This window comes from Oncorhynchus masou, chromosome 29, assembly GCF_036934945.1.
Source record: "Oncorhynchus masou masou isolate Uvic2021 chromosome 29, UVic_Omas_1.1, whole genome shotgun sequence".
NCBI lineage: Eukaryota > Metazoa > Chordata > Actinopteri > Salmoniformes > Salmonidae > Oncorhynchus > Oncorhynchus masou.
The window spans coordinates 47,008,484-47,025,116 of NC_088240.1; the positions used below are offsets into that span (position 1 = coordinate 47,008,484).

Sequence of the window (16,633 nt, forward strand, 5' to 3'; positions counted from 1 at the left end):
AGCGCTGGAGAGGAGAAAGGCTCCGGTAGCGCTGAACAGGCGGGAGGCTCCGGCAGCGCAGGAAAGGAGGAAGGCTCTGGCTGCGCTAAACAGACGGGAGACTCCAGCAGCGCAGGAGAAGCGAGGCGCACAGTAGTTCTGATGCGTGGTGCTGGCACTGGTGGTACTGGGCCGAGGACACGCACAGGAAGCCTGGTGCGGGGAGCTGCCACCGGAGGGCTGGGGTGTTGAGGTGGTACTGGGTAGACCGGACCGTGCAGGCGCACTGGAGCTCTTGAGCACCGAGCCTGCCCAACATTACCTGGCTCGATGCCCACTCTAGCCCGGCCAATACGAGGAGCTGGTATATACCGCACCGGGCTATGCACCCGCACTGGAGACACTGTGCGCTCCACAGCATAACACGGTGCCTGCCCGGCCTCTTTAGCCCCCCGGTAAGCACAGGAAGTTTGCGCAGGTCTCCTACCTGGCGTAGCCATACTCCTTGTGAGCCCCCCCCAAGAAATTTTGGGGCTAACTCTCGGGCTTCCTTCCGCGCCGCCGTGCTTGCTTCGCCATCTCCATTCTCCTATAACCCTCTTCGCACTGCTCCAGTGAATCCCAGGCGGGCTCCGGCACTCTCCCTGGGTCGACCGCCCACCTGTCTATTTCCTCCCAAGTAGAGTAGTCCCGATATTGTTGCTCCTGCTGCTGCTGTTGCTTCTCCTCATACCAAAGCCTCTCAGCTCTCGCCGCCTCCAGTTCTTCTTTGGGGCAGCGATATTCTCCTGGTTTAGCCCAGAGTCCTCTCCCGTCGAGGATTTCCTCCCAAGTCCAAAAGTCCTTTTTACGCTGTTTCTCCTGTGGCTCCTGCCTGTTGACACGTTGCTTGGTCCGTTTAAGGTGGGTGATTCTGTAACGGTTTTGTAGGCGAAGGAGAGTTGGACCAAAATGCAGCGTGTAGATTGCGATCCATGTTTAATCAAAAAACGTAAACACGAATCAATACAAAATAATACAAAAACAAGAACGTAATGAACGTAACGAAAACCGAAACAGCCTATACATATGTATAGGCTAACACAGCGACAGGAACAAGGACACTAAGGACAATCACCCACGAAACACACAAAGAATATGGCTGCCTAAATATGGTTCCCAATCAGAGACAACGATAATCACCTGACTCTGATTAAGAACCGCCACAGGCAGCCATAGACTAACGTTAGACATCCCACAAAACCCCAAGACAAAAACACACCACAATAACCCATGTCACACCCTGGCCTGACCGAATAAATGAAGAATAAACATAATATATTTCGACCAGGGCGTGACAGGTATGTATTTTGACTTTCTGTGATGATGTAGCGTGAGTGAAAGTCAGTCGTCTCCTTCAAGAAGGCCAGGCATGTGTGAGAGTTCACCACATCCTGAACAGCACACACACAGGATGTTAACAACAATCTGTGCAGCAGCTATTTGATGATTGGAAAGAGACATCTGTTACAAAACTCCAGGGAGGGATGTATTTTCTGTTGGTTGAGATTGACAGTCTTTACTGCGGTGTTGAAAACGTAAACCATGATATTGAAGTGCCCGAAATCAGTATGCTTTGTCTGTCGTAGTCGGCAAACCCTCAACCTTCTTGCCGTGTGGCATCGACAGTGCCACAAAAGCATGCTGAAGTGGAAAAGTTTATACCCACGTTTATAAACACAGGGTTGCTGCAGTTATTCTTATTTGTGGTCATAAACATTATGGAAGGTCATATGATTTTTTTTATGTTGACAGAACATTCAGCACTCCCTCTCCAATGTTCACCAGAGGAATGTCTTTTGTTTCAATAGACCTTTTCCCGCTGAAACTCTAACACGTTCTAAAGTGAATACTGGAACAATATTTCTAACATAGAACGTGAGGAATGGTCAGAGGCGATCTATAGAACACTAATGTCATTTAGATTGTTATTTTGTGATGTTATTAAAAATAATATAAAGGAAATACTGTAACTTGGAAAGTATGCCCACTACACACATGAAGTGTCCATCCTATGCTTTGTGCATGAAATATGACAAATTATGAGTGTTTTTGTTAAGAGAGGGATGTCATTTTAGGAGCCATAAGATAATTGTTTTACATAAACTTAGAAAAGTGACAAGTCACGCCCCTGTGTGAGGTCTGAGAGCGTGTCAGAACAAATGAATTAACATATCAGCCCAGAGACTTAGAGCTGCAGCTTACATTTAAAGGGGTCTGAACTCTGAATCTCAACCATTCTACTACTATATTAAAACCATCGTATTATGCTACTTTCATCACCCCACTGGGAACCATCGATACGGCTGGCTAGCCTATCTTCAGGAGCGAATGGAAGGAAAATCAACTCTGTAGTTCTGTTCAGGACTACACGACAAGTCACGGGATAGCGGACAACTACAGAGAAGAACAACAGTAGAAGACTTGTTGGAAACATTTTTGGACAATCAGAGCCTAACAAGCATGCCACGAAAAGGCCCAACCCCCTTTCCAAGGCAGCTCGGTTCCGAGAGTGATACATGGCGAACCAAGGCATTTCACGTAAATACATTCACAATTTCTAAATCCAAGCGGGCGGCGGTTGTGTGCAAAGTATAGGAGTACTGTAAGTGAGAGGAGTTTCTAAATGTACCAACGTTAAGTGTCTCTGTCCCTCTCTCCCTCTCCATGTCTTTTGTAGCAAGTAGCCATATTGTTGTCAGTCCTCTAAAGACCTGTTTTTAATGAATTAAATGTGTATGTTTATTCTGTGGTACCATTTAATTAGCTAGTAAATACAGTATATAATTAAACCAATTTGTGTTGTACTGAATCTTAAGTAAGGCTCTGTTTTTTGCAGATGCAAGGAGGTTACGACTGTTCAGAAGGATGATATCATATGAGGTTATGATTAATAAGTTGACTATTTATAGATGTGATAAGTAGAGACCTTTTAGAGTTTAATTCGGGAGTGCCCTAGATCCTAACGAGTTACTCGTTACATTATTAATTTAAATCGGGTAACAGTTAAACAGTTAGTTGATTAGATAAATAACAGTCCTCAGGTTAATGTTCAAGTCAAGTCACGACACTGGACCCCCTCTCTGCTGGAGGAGTAAAGGATACTAAATGTTGATCTAAATGCGAAGGGGGCAGTGAAATCAAAACAGCTTCATTTTGGGGCGGATGGTAGTGCGCCGCCCTTGACCCTTCCCATGAGAAATTAAATTCTAGAAAAACCCATAAATCACCAGGTGTGAGGAAACGGCCCAGGACAGTCACATCTACTTGGCGCCAAACCCTTCTTCATTCATCACAACGGTCAGAGCCCATTCGCTCGGCACGCAATACAAATTAAAAGGCGGATGCCAGAAGGCATCTCCTCCTGGTATGATAACGAGTATTTTGCCGAGACCCTGACGGTTCTGCCAGAAGGAATATGAATCAGTTGAATGTGGGGCACATACGCTACACACCCGACAGGCTATACAAATGGCCAGCACAGTAATACTCACTCAGGGATGTGATCGTCACAATTTCTTTTTTAATCAAGGGGATAAAATACACAATGAAGTTGTTTCTTCTCTGAAGGAAGTTTGGAAATCTTACATTTATAATACTACAGAAAACCTTCTCCAGGTTACTGTTCACACATGCCTCATTAATTGTTAGGGTGAAATGTGTCTTCGTTCTGAAAGATTGGGGTAATGAGTCCATTATTTCAGATGTCAGGGAAATAACCTACACTCAGGATCAAATTAAACAGTTTTAATATAGCCAAATGAAATGTTCTACTAGTGAATATGTACATCTCATTTAGGATTCCATCAGGTCCGCATGCTTTTTCAAATTTGAGAGCATGAAGTTTATTTTTCTGTTCAGTAATTGTCCTTTTATAGCTTTTTCTAATCCATTCAACTTCTCATAAATTTGGCATTGTTCTGTGTTTGCATCAATTTGTATGGTGCTGAAGAGTGTAGTAAAATGGGTTGACCATACAGTATCAGTCAAACGTTTGGACACCTACTCATTTAAGGGTTTTTCCTTATTTTTTTACTATTTTCTACATTGTAGAATAATAGTAAAGATGTCAAAACTATGAAATAACACATGTAATCATGTGGTAACAAAAAATGATTCTTCACAGTGGCTACCCACAGTGGCTACCCTTATCTTCATGAGGAATTCTTTGTCAACAGTCTTGAAGGAATTCACACACATGATGAGCACTTGTTGGCTGCTTTTCCTTCACTCTGCGGTCCAACTCATCTCAAACCATTTCAATTGGGTTGAGGTCGGGTGATTGTGGAGGCAGTCATCTGATGCAGCACTCCATCACTCTTCTTCTTGGTCAAATAGCCATTACACAGCCTGGCGGTGTGTTTTAGGTCATTGTCCTGTTGAAAAACTAATGATTGTCCCACTAGGCGCAAACCAGATGGGATGGTGTATCGCAGCAGAATGCTGTGGCAGACATGCTGGTTAAGTGTGCCCTGAATTCTAAATAAATCACAGTGTCACCAGAAAAGCATCCCCACACCATCACACCTCCTCCATGCTTCATGGTGGGAACCACACATGCGGGGATCATCCGTTCACCTACTCTGCGGCTCACAAAGACAAGGTGATTGGAAGCAAATATCTCAAATTTGGACTCTTCAGACCAAAGGACAGTTTTCCACCGGTATAATGTCCATTGCTCATGTTTCTTGCCCCAAACAAGTCTCTTCTTCTTTTTGGTGTTCTTTAGTAGTGGTTTCTTTGCAGCAATTTGATCATGAAGGCCTGATTCACGCAGTCTCCTCTGAACAGTTGATGGTGAGATGTGTCTGTTACTTGAACTCTGTGAAGCAATTAATTGGGATGCAATTTCTGAGGCTGGTAACTCCAAGGAACTTCTCCTCTGCATCAGATGTAATTTTGGGTCTTTCTTTCCTGTTGCGGTCCTCATGAGAGCCAGTTTCATCATAGTGCTTAATGGTTTTTGCGACTGCACTCGAAGAAACTTTCAAAGTTCTTGAAATCTTCCGGATTGACTGACCTTCATGTCTTAGTATGGACTTGGTCTTTTACCAAATAGGGAATACAGAAGATATATATCGTATACAGAAAATAGACCTTGTTACAACACAAGTGATTGGCTCAAATGCATTAAGAAGGAAATAAATTCCACAAATGAACTTTTAACAAGGCACACCTGTTAATTGAAATGCATTCCAGGTGACTACCTCATAAAGCTTGTTGAAAGAATGCAAAGAGTGTGCAAAGCTGTCATCAAGGCAAAGGGTGGATTTGTTTAACACATTTTGGTTTATTACATGATTCCATGTGTTATTTCATAGTTTTGATGTCTTCACTATTATTCTACAATGTAGAAAATAGTACAAGTATAGAAAAACCCTTGAATGAGTGTCCAAACTTTTGACTGGTACTGTATGTCTGTAGGAGTCTATCCTGGTGAATTGCGCCTGCCTGCCAGAATGACTCTTTGTGTAAATGGTGTGTTTTGAACATTCCAACATAACTTGACACATCTTTATTGAAAACCATTACAGTTAACTGGTAGATGGATGGCGTAATTTGCTGAGCAACCATATCTCTTACCTAATGGGAGACAAGGCCAGCGTTTGAGTATTTATAAGGTCTAGTTAGGCTTTGTTTACTTTAGAAGGCGCTAGTGTTAGTGGGTGCTGTGTTAGCATCGGCGGCTGTATTTCTGTCCGGTCTATCTCTCTTCAGGCCCAAGTGAAAATCGAGCAGTCCGTTGCCACGGCACTGAGTGAAAGCCTTCTAAAGTTATCTACTTCCCAAGGCGTCGGCCCAAAGCCAATGTTAACATTTTTATTTATTTATTTATTTCACCTTTATTTAACCAGGTAGGCAAGTTGAGAACAAGTTCTCATTTACAATTGCGACCTGGCCAAGATAAAGCAAAGCAGTTCGACACATACAACGAAACAGAGTTACACATGGAGTAAAACAAACATACAGTCAATAATACAGTATAAACAAGTCTATATACAATGTGAGCAAATGAGGTGAGATAAGGGAGGTAAAGGCAAAAAAAGGCCATGGTGGCAAAGTAAATACAATATAGCAAGTAAAACACTGGAATGGTAGATTTGCAGTGGAAGAATGTGCAAAGTAGAAATAAAAATAATGGGGTGCAAAGGAGCAAAATAAATAAATAAATTTAATACAGTAGGGAAAGAGGTAGTTGTTTGGGCTAAATTATAGGTGGGCTATGTACAGGTGCAGTAATCTGTGAGCTGCTCTGACAGTTGGTGCAGATCTAAAAAATGTTTTCCAAATTCCCCAGTGAAAGGGACACTTTTGAGGAGATGGAGCAGGTTGCCAAGGTCAGATGGTGATTTGTATCGCCGGAGCTCCACAGCCACCCAGAAAAATGTATTTCATTAGCTCAATTAGCCCCTGGTTTTACCAAAGATGTTTTTTCTCTTAACCCTTGAAAATATTATCTCTGTCCCCCCTCTTAACCTCTTAACCCCCGCTGACCTGAGTGGAACCCGAGTTGAGAAAGAAACGTCAGCCAGGTTTTGTCAGGGAGTTCTTTGAGGGAAACACAGCAATTATCAGTGGGAGATGGGCCTTTCACAAAGCCAGTCATCCCGGGTAGCTCAACTGGACTCGCTGCTATATCACTCACAGCCCAGGGAAATGCTGTGTCACATTTTGACCATGTTTAACAATCTTCCTGGACTCCATTAAGCTCTTTAGGTGGGATCAGAGCAATGACGGACAGCTGTTTGTTTAAGAAAGAGAGAGAGAGAAATAATCTGATTTTGCTCACCCTATTGAAGGATAATATAGAGCACTGAAGAGGGTAGCTGGACCATATTTTGTTTGACACATTTCTATTACATGTGACCTGTCAAGGATAGTAAAGTGATCTGACATCCCAGAAGAGGATCCTTATCTAAAACACGTACACCTTCTCATCTCTCTTTCTCCAGGTGTGCAAGTGTCCTCTCTCCTGGAAAGCTCCATTGTTCAGTTCTGGAGGTGACAGGACTGGCTTCATTTCTGTTCACAAGTTTGTGGCCAAGTGGAGAAAGTAAGACAATGGTGCTTCTTGTACCCAACCAGCCACCCCATAGTCCCATATTATCTTGTTAACAACTACGAATAGCCACATGTGATGGTCAAAGCTAAGGCAAAGCCTACACAGGTGTCTTTCTCTAATGTTTTGCCTTTTTATTTTTTTATTTAAGAAAACAGTTTGAAAAACAAACAGTGAGAATGGTTGCATGTATGAATTGATGTATTGTCCTATTCTGTGTTTCTCTTGGACACTAAAGTAAGGACCACAGGGCGTGTACTATACTCTACTGGACTGTGCTCTTGGTTGTGCGTTGTTGTAAATGTACTGTTATAATAACTTGTAAAGCCTCTGGAGAATTTGTCAAATGGCCTCTGACGTTACCTCGTGGCTCTGAGGGGGTTTAAACTGGAAAGATCCATTATGTCATCGTCATTGCTGTCACACTGAGAATGTTGCAGAATCAATTCAAAATCCTAATGTCAGAATGTATTAACCTGCACTGCCACGCCAAATGTGAATGATTTCAAACTCGGTCTGAAATGTCCTCTGAACGAGAGAAACCCTGAAACCATCTGTTCACTCTTTCCTTCCCAGAACGCTGCAGACCTGTCACGGTGATGTGTCTACGATTTTGGACCTCTTGGCCAAACCTGGCTGTAATTTCCTGGAACAAGAGGACTTAATTCCATTCCCGCAGGTACAACACCACACAGCCACCTGGGAAAAGAGGGATTCTAGCTTGGGGAGAGGGGATGGGCAGAATTACTGGGAAAAGCAGAAAAGAGGGAAAGGTTTGTTTGTGGCTGGGCAGGTGGGAAATAGGTATTTTGGGGCAGGACAAAGTAATTATGAGGACTTGAGGACTTCATTCCATTCAGTGGGGTTTTTAATTTAACATTTCAAAATTGATGGAATGTCAACAATTGTGGTGACCGTAACATCTATTGCTCCTAAAAACTCGCTACAGAATGCTATGGTAGCCATGCTCGTTAAATGTACCTTGAGTTCTAAATAAATCACAGACAGTGTCACCAGCAAAGCTACCCCACACCATCACACCACCTCCTCCATGCTTCATGGTGGGAACCACACATGCTGAGATCATCCTACTCTGCATCTCACAAAGACAAATTTCGACTCATCAGACCAAACGACCAAACGACAGACTTCCACCAGTCTAATGTCCATTGCTTGTGTTTCTTGGCCCAAGCAAGTTTCTTCTTCTTATTGGTAAACCTTTAGTAGTAGTTTCTTTGCAGGAATTCGACCATGAAGGCCTGATTCACGCAGTCTCCTCTGAACAGTTGATTTTATTTAATTATTTTTATTTAACCTTTATTTAACTAGACAAGTCAGTTAAGAACAAATTCTTATTTACAATACCAGCCTACACCGCCCAAACCTGGACGACGCTGGGCAAAATGTGCGTTGTACTATGGGACTCCCAATCACGGCCGGTTCTGATTCTGTGAAGCCTTTATTTGAGATGCAATTTCTAAGGCTGTAACTCTAATGAACTTATCCTCTGCACCAGAGGTACCTCTGGTTCTTCCTTTCCTGTGGCTGTCCTCATGAAAGTCAGTTTCATCATAGCGGTTGATGGTTTTTGCGACTGCAATTGCAGATTGACTGACCTTCATGTCTCAAAGTAATGATGGACTGCCCTTTCTCTTTGCTTAAGCTGTTTTGCCATAATATGGACTTGGTCTTTTACCAAATAGGGCTTCTGTATACCACCCCTACCTTGTCACAACAAAACATATGGGCTCAAATGCATTAAGAATGAAAGAAATTCCATAAATTAACAAGGCACACTTATTAATAGTCAAATTAAAGAAAAACCCTGCAATGAGTAGGTGAATCCAAACTTTTGTCTAGGCCTTACCGTGAAATGTTTACTTTACAAGCCCCTAACAAACAATGCAATTCAATTAATAGAGTTAATAAAATATTTACAATATAAACTAAAGTTACAGTGCCTTGCGAAAGTATTCGGCCCCCTTGAACTTTGCGACCTTTTGCCACATTTCAGGCTTCAAACATAAAGATATAAAACTGTATTTTCTGTGAAGAATCAACAACAAGTGGGACACAATCATGAAGTGGAATGACATTTATTCGATATTTCAATCTTTTTTAACAAATCAAAAACGGAAAAATTGGGCGTGCAAAATTATTCAGCCCCCTTAAGTTAATACTTTGTAGTGCCACCTTTTGCTGCGATTACAGCTGTAAGTCGCTTGGGGTATGTCTCTATCAGTTTTGCACATCGAGAGACTGAAATTTTTTCCCATTCCTCCTTGCAAAACAGCTCGAGCTCAGTGAGGTTGGATGGAGAGCATTTGTGAACAGCAGTTTTCAGTTCTTTCCACAGATTCTCGATTGGATTCAGGTCTGGACTTTGACATTCTAACACCTGGATATGTTTATTTTTGAACCATTCCATTGTAGATTTTGCTTTATGTTTTGGATCATTGTCTTGTTGGAAGACAAATCTCCGTCCCAGTCTCAGGTCTTTTGCAGACTCCATCAGGTTTTCTTCCAGAATGGTCCTGTATTTGGCTCCATCCATCTTCCCATCAATTTTAACCATCTTCCCTGTCCCTGCTGAAGAAAAGCAGGCCCAAACCATGATGCTGCCACCACCATGTTTGACAGTGGGTATGGTGTATTCAGGGTGATGAGCTGTGTTGCTTTTACGCCAAAACATAACGTTTTGCATTGTTGCCAAAAAGTTCAATTTTGGTTTCATCTGACCAGAGCACCTTCTTCCACATGTTTGGTGTGTCTCCCAGGTGGCTTGTGGCAAACTTTAAATGACACTTTTTATGGATATCTTTAAGAAATGGCTTTCTTCTTGCCACTCTTCCATAAAGGCCAGATTTGTGCAATATACGACTGATTGTTGTCCTATGGACAGAGTCTCCCACCTCAGCTGTAGATCTCTGCAGTTCATCCAGAGTGATCATGGGCCTCTTGGCTGCATCTCTGATCAGTCTTCTCCTTGTATGAGCTGAAAGTTTAGAGAGACGGCCAGGTCTTGGTAGATTTGCAGTGGTCTGATACTCCTTCAATTTCAATATTATCGCTTGCACAGTGCTCCTTGGGATGTTTAAAGTTTGGGAAATCTTTTTGTATCCAAATCCGGCTTTAAACTTCTTCACAACAGTATCTCAGACCTGCCTGGTGTGTTCCTTGTTCTTCATGATGCTCTCTGCGCTTTTAACGGACCTCTGAGACTATCACAGTGCAGGTGCATTTATATAGAGACTTGATTACACACAGGTGGATTGTATTTATCATCATTAGTCATTTAGGTCAACATTGGATCATTCAGAGATCCTCACTGAACTTCTGGAGAGAGTTTGCTGCACTGAAAGTAAAGGGGCTGAATAATTTTGCACGCCCAATTTTTTCGTTTTTGATTTGTTAAAAAAGTTTGAAATATCCAATAAACGGCCAGGGAGAGATTGAAAATGACAGTGAAGACATAGGGGAATAAAGTTACTGTGCATCAATAATAAACAGCAGTGCAATTTTTTAAATATATATATTTTTTATTTAACCTTTATTTAACTAGGCAAGTCAAATAGTCCGGGTAGCCATTTGATTAATTGTTCAGCAGTCTTATGGCTTGTGGGTAGAAGCTGGAGCCTTTTGGACCTAGACTTCACGCTCCAGCACCACTTGCCGTGTCGTAGCAGAGAGAACTGTGTGTGACTTGGGTGGCTGAAGTATTTGACAATATTATGGGTCTTCCTCTGACACCGTCAAGTATAGAGGTCGAGGATGGCAGGAACCTTGGCCCCAGTGATATACTGGGCCGTATGCACTATCCTGTGTAGCGCCTTATGGTCAGATGCAGAGCAGTTGCCATACCAGGCGGTGATGCAACCGGTCAGGATGCTCTCGATGGTGCAGCTGTAGAACTTTTTGAGGATCCGGGGACCCATGCCAAATCTTTTCAGTCTCTTGGGGGGTAATAGGCATTGTTGTGCCCTCTTCACGACTGTCTTGGTGTGTTTGGACCAAGTACTACAGCCCTGTCGATGTGAATGACCAAAGTTGTGTCGTCGGCAAACTTAATGATGGTGTTGGAGTCATGCTTGGCCACGCTGGTGAACAGGGAGTACAGGAGGGGACTAAGCACGCACCACTGAGGGACACCTGTGTTGAGGATCAGCGTGGCACATGTGTTGTTGGTTACCCTTACCACCTGGGGGTGGCCCGTCAGGAAGTCCAGGATCCGTTTGCAGACGGAGGTGTTTAGTCCCAGGGTCCTTAGCTTACTGATGAGTTTTGTGGGCACCGTGCTGTTAACTTGTTATGGCTGCAATCCCGCTGAATAGCATAGCGCTACATACAATAAATATTTGTATTCATGAAATCACTAGTGCAATATAGGAAAACACAGCTTCGCCTTTTGTTAATCCACCTGTCATCTCAGATTTTGAAATGATGCTTTACAGCGAAAGCAATCCAAGCGTTTGTGTAAGTTTATCGATCGCACGATAAAACATTAAGTACACTTAGCATCAGGTCACGACAATCAGAAAACCAATCAAATTAATAATTTACCTTTGATGATCTTCGGATGTTTTCACTCACGAGACTCCCAGTTAAACAACAAATGTTCCTTTTGTTCCATAAAGATTATTTTAGATCCAAAATACCTCCTTTTGTTTGACGCGTTATGTTCAGAAATCCACCGGAAAGAGCGGTCATGACAACGCAGACGAAAATTCCAAATAGTTTCCATAATGTCCACAGAAACATGTCAAACGCTTTTAATAACCAATCCACAGGTTGTTTTTAAAATATATAATCGATAATATATCAACCGCAAATGTCTTTCATAGTAGGAGAGGGGAAAACAATGGCTGTCCAAATTCTGCTGGGCGAGCAAAACTCACGTGACCACTTGACGCGATGTTATCGTTCTGGCTCAATTTTCAAATTAAAAGCCTGAAACTATGTCTGAAGACTGTTGACACCTTGAGGAAGCGATAGGAAACAGAATCTGGTTCATATCCCTTTAAATCCAGCAAAGGGAGGCTATGGAACATGGAGTTTTCAAAATAGAAGCAACTTCCTGTTTTGATTTTCCTCATGGTTTCGCCTGCAATATCAGTTCTGTTATACTCACAGACAATATTTTGACAATTTGGAAACTTTAGAGTGTTTCCTATCCAATACTAATAATAATATGTGTATATTAGCAACTGAGACTGAGGAGCTGGCCATTTACAATGGGCACCTTTTCATCCAAGCTACTCAATACTGCCTCTGCAGCCATAAAAAGTTAATACATACCATAAGAAAGTAACATAGAGTATTATACTAAATGGAGTTTCTAGGATTTACGTACAGAATGATACGAAATGTTCTGAGACCACGTTGTGCTTCCTCACATCCACTGACTGAAGTAGGAAGGAAATATGGGTTGGAAGTATGCTGTAACTAAAACACTGAACACATTCTCACTCATGACAGTATGGTCTCTGACAAATGGGTCAGAATGGTCTGGATGCAGCATACTTCCAAGGGAAGGGATCATTGACACTGCCTTGCTTTCCTACCAAGGTGCATGAATTGAGGAGCAAACTGAAGTAGAGAGGAGATTCAGCAACTCTAGGAGGACAATGAATTAATAAAAGTACATTTTATTTAACAATAAAAGTTTATTTTAGTTACTTCCATCTGCCCGGTACAGTTGAAACCGGGATTTATCCATGAAGAGGACACTTCTCCAGCATGCCAGTGGCAATCGAGGGTGAGAATTTGCCAATTGAAGTTGGTTATTATGCCCGACATGCAGTCAGTTCAAGACCCTGGAGAGGACGACAAGCATGAAGTGGACACTTCTCCAGCATGCCAATGGCAATTGAGGGCAGAGAATTTTCCCATTGAAGTTGGTTATGATGCAGAACTGCAGTCAGTTTAAGACCCTGGTGAGAACGACGAGCACACAGATGAGCTTCTCTGAGACGGTTTCTGACAAATTTTGCAGAAATTCTTTGGTTGTGCAAACCCACAGTTTCATCGGCTGTCCGGGTGGCTGGTCTCAGTTGATCCTGCAGGTGAAGAAGCCAGATGTGGAGGTCAAGTTTGTTTCTATGTGTTTCTATGTGTACGGTAGTTTGGCCATGCACGCCTCCAACTCAGTCTTCAAGTTTGCGGACAACACGACAGTGGTAGGCTTGATTACCAACAGCGAAACTACCGCCTACAGGGAGGAGGTGAGGGCCCTCGGAGTGTGGTGTCAGGAAAATAACCTCGCACTCAACGTCAATAAAACAAAGGAGAGAATCTCGGACTTCAGGAAACAGCAGAGAGAGCACCCCCCTATCCACATCGACGGGACAGTAGTGGAGAGGGTTGTAAGATTTAAGTTCCTCGGCAATCTCAGGAGGCTGAAGAAATTCGGCTTGTCACCAAAAGCACTCACAAACTTCTACAGATGCACAATCGAGAGCATCCTGTCGGGGATTATCACCGCCTGGTACGGCAACTGCTCTGCTCACAACCGTCAGGCTCTCCAGAGGGTAGTCAGGTGTGCACAACGCATCACCAGGGGCAAACAACCTGTCCTCCAGGACACCTATGCCACCCGATGTCACAGGAAGGCCATAAAGATCATCAAGGACAACAACCACCCGAGCCACTGCCTGTTCACCCCGCTATCATCCAGAAGGCGAGGTCAGTACAGGTGCATCAAAGCAGGGAACGAAAAACAGCTTCTATCTCAAGGTCATCAGACTGTTAAACAGCCACCACCAACATTGAGTGGCTGCTGCCAACACACTGATTCAACTCCAGCCACTTTAATAATGGAAATTGATGGAAATTGATGTATCACTAGCCACTTTAAACAATGCCACTTAATATAGTGTTTACATACCCTACATTGCTCATCTCATATGTATATGTACAGTGGGGAGAACAAGTATTTGATACACTGCTGATTTTGCAGGTTTTCCTACTTACAAAGCATGTAGAGGTCGGTAATTTTTTATCATAGGTACACTTCAACTGTGAGTGACGGAATCTAAAACAAAAATTAATTAGTAATTAATTAGTAATTCATTTGCATTTTATTGCATGACATAAGTATTTGATCACCAACCAACCAGTACGAATTCCGGCTCTCACAGACCTGTCAGCTGTGTAAGGACATCGGGGATAAAATTGTAAACCTGCAAAAGGCTGTGATGGGCTACAGGACAATAGGCAAGCAGCTTGGTGAGAAGGCAACAACTGTTGGCGCAACTATTAGAAAATGGAGAGAGCTGGGACCACAGTCTCAAAGAAAACCATTAGTAACACACTACGCCATCATGGATTAAAATCCTGCAGCGCACGCAAGGTCCCCCTGCTCAAGCCAGCGCATGTCCAGGACTGTCTGAAGTTTGCCAATGACCATCTGGATGATCCAGAGGAGGAATGGGAGAGTAGTAACGATGAGACAAAAATAGAGCTTTTTGATCTAAACTCCACTTGCCGTGTATAGAGGAAAAAGAAGGATGAGTACAACCCCAAGAACACCATCCCAACCGTGAAGCATGGAGGTGGAAACATCATTCTTTGGGGATGCTTTTCTGGGGACAGGATGACTGCACCGTATTGAGGGGAGGGTGGATGGGGCCATGTATCGCGAGATCTTGGCCAACGACCTCCTTCCCTCAGTAAGAGCATTGAAGATGGGTCATGGCTGGGTCTTCCAGCATGACAATGACCCGAAACACACAGCCAGGGCAACTAAGGAGTGGCTCCGTAAGAAGCATCTCAAGGTCCTGGAGTGGCCAAGCCAGTCTCCAGACCTGAACCCAATAGAAAATCTTTGGAGGGAGCTGAAAGTCTGTATTGCCCAGCGACAGCCCCGAAACCTGAAGGATCAGGAGAAGGTCTGTATGGAGGAGTGGGCCAAAATCCCTGCTGCAGTGTGTGCAAACCTGGTCAAGAACTACAGGAAACGTATGATCTCTGTAATTGATCATTTGGTTTCTGTACCAAATATTAAGTTCTGCTTTTCTGATGTATCAAATACTTATGTCACGCATAAAATGCAAATTAATTACTTTAAAATCATACAATGTGATTTTCTGGATTTTTGTTTTAGATTCCGTCTCTCACAGTTGAAGTGTACCTATGATAAACATTACACACCTCTACATGCTTCGTAAGTAGGAAAACCTGAAAAATCGCCAGTGTGTCAAATACTTGTTCTCCCCACTGTATATACTGTACTCTATATCATCTACTGCATCTTTATGTAATACATGTATCACTAGCCACTAAACTATGCCACTTTGTTTACCCTACATTACCCATATCATATGTATATACTGTACTCAATACCATCTACTGCATCTTGCCTATGCCGTTCTGTACCATCACTCATTCATATATCTTTATGTACATATTCTTTATCCCTTTACACTTGTGTGTAAAAGGTAGTAGTTTTGGAATTGTTAGGTTAGATTACTCGTTGGTTATTACTGCATTGTCAGAACTAGAAGCACAAGCATTTCGCTACACTCGCATTAACATCTGCTTAACCATGTGTATGTGACAAATAAAACTTGATTTGATACACACATACACAGGCCTGTTTGCTATGAGCAAATGTGTCTCACTTTTGTCAAAATGATTGACTGAGGTCTCCTGATTGCTTCCCTTGATAACAGCAGCAACATAATCAGAAACCTCTTTGTTCTTATCAACAGAGAGCCTCATTTGCACCCTAATCAATATCAGAAATGAGAGGAGAAAAAGTAAAGGTTTCAAAACACAAAACTTTGCAACTTCTCAAAGTGTAATTAGAGTGCACAAATAGGATTTTTACCAAAGCTGTGAACATGTGTTTTCATGCATTGAAAAGACATTTCAAAGGTTTGGCCGAGTCAGAAACCGCAGGGGTATAGCTGGTTAACGTGGAAGCGTGTTAGTGAGGGGTTCATGTGTTTATCTTACCCCTACTGCTGTCAAGCTATGGACTTTCTGAAGTAGGCTAGAAAGCAATCTGCTCTAATAAAGGTTTGGTTGTTGTTAAATAGGACATATTGTTGTGCAGGCGGCTAATGTGAACCAACTGCTGGGGAAATAGACAATTCTTACAGTTCAGTATAAAAAATGCAAATAGGATAATGTCTCAAAAGTTTTACTATGCATGCCTTTAAATAAGATTCATTTACAATTCTTTGTAGCAAATAAACGTTCTACTAAGTAGGTCTACTTTAGTCCGGCTGACCCCGGCTCTCGTAGTGACGTGGGTCGCACATCAGCCAAGCTAGGTCAACTGGCCACATACGTGTTTTATAACTTGACATTGACATCCCCTACCCTTTACTGAAAAATAGAGTATTTTGCACCAATATAAACCATTGGCATGAAATATACATTTTCCTTTAATAATTTTTTTACACTAAAAAGTATATTATGTCTGTAATAATATTTAAAACACTGTTCATTATTCCAACATTCACCCCACATCACCCCACGTTTCTGTGTACGGTAGTTTGGCCTTATTATAATGTAATGTGTCATGTTTTAGAACATCAGTTCATTCTTATT

At 42.5% G+C, this 16,633-nt stretch overlaps 1 protein-coding gene across 1 annotated transcript in view; it reads left to right on the forward strand.

The window, feature by feature from the left end:
- The first annotated feature begins 1,991 nt into the window (after positions 1-1,991).
- Positions 1,992-16,633, forward strand: part of ppp2r3b (protein phosphatase 2, regulatory subunit B'', beta) — a 31,675-nt gene continuing 17,033 nt past the window's right edge. Inside the window, exons 1-3 of the mRNA XM_064945133.1 lie at positions 1,992-2,901; positions 6,972-7,072; positions 7,655-7,757. Of these exons, the coding sequence (XP_064801205.1) occupies positions 2,887-2,901; positions 6,972-7,072; positions 7,655-7,757 (219 nt within the window). The 5' untranslated portion in view covers positions 1,992-2,886. The remainder of the gene's footprint in view (positions 2,902-6,971; positions 7,073-7,654; positions 7,758-16,633) is intronic.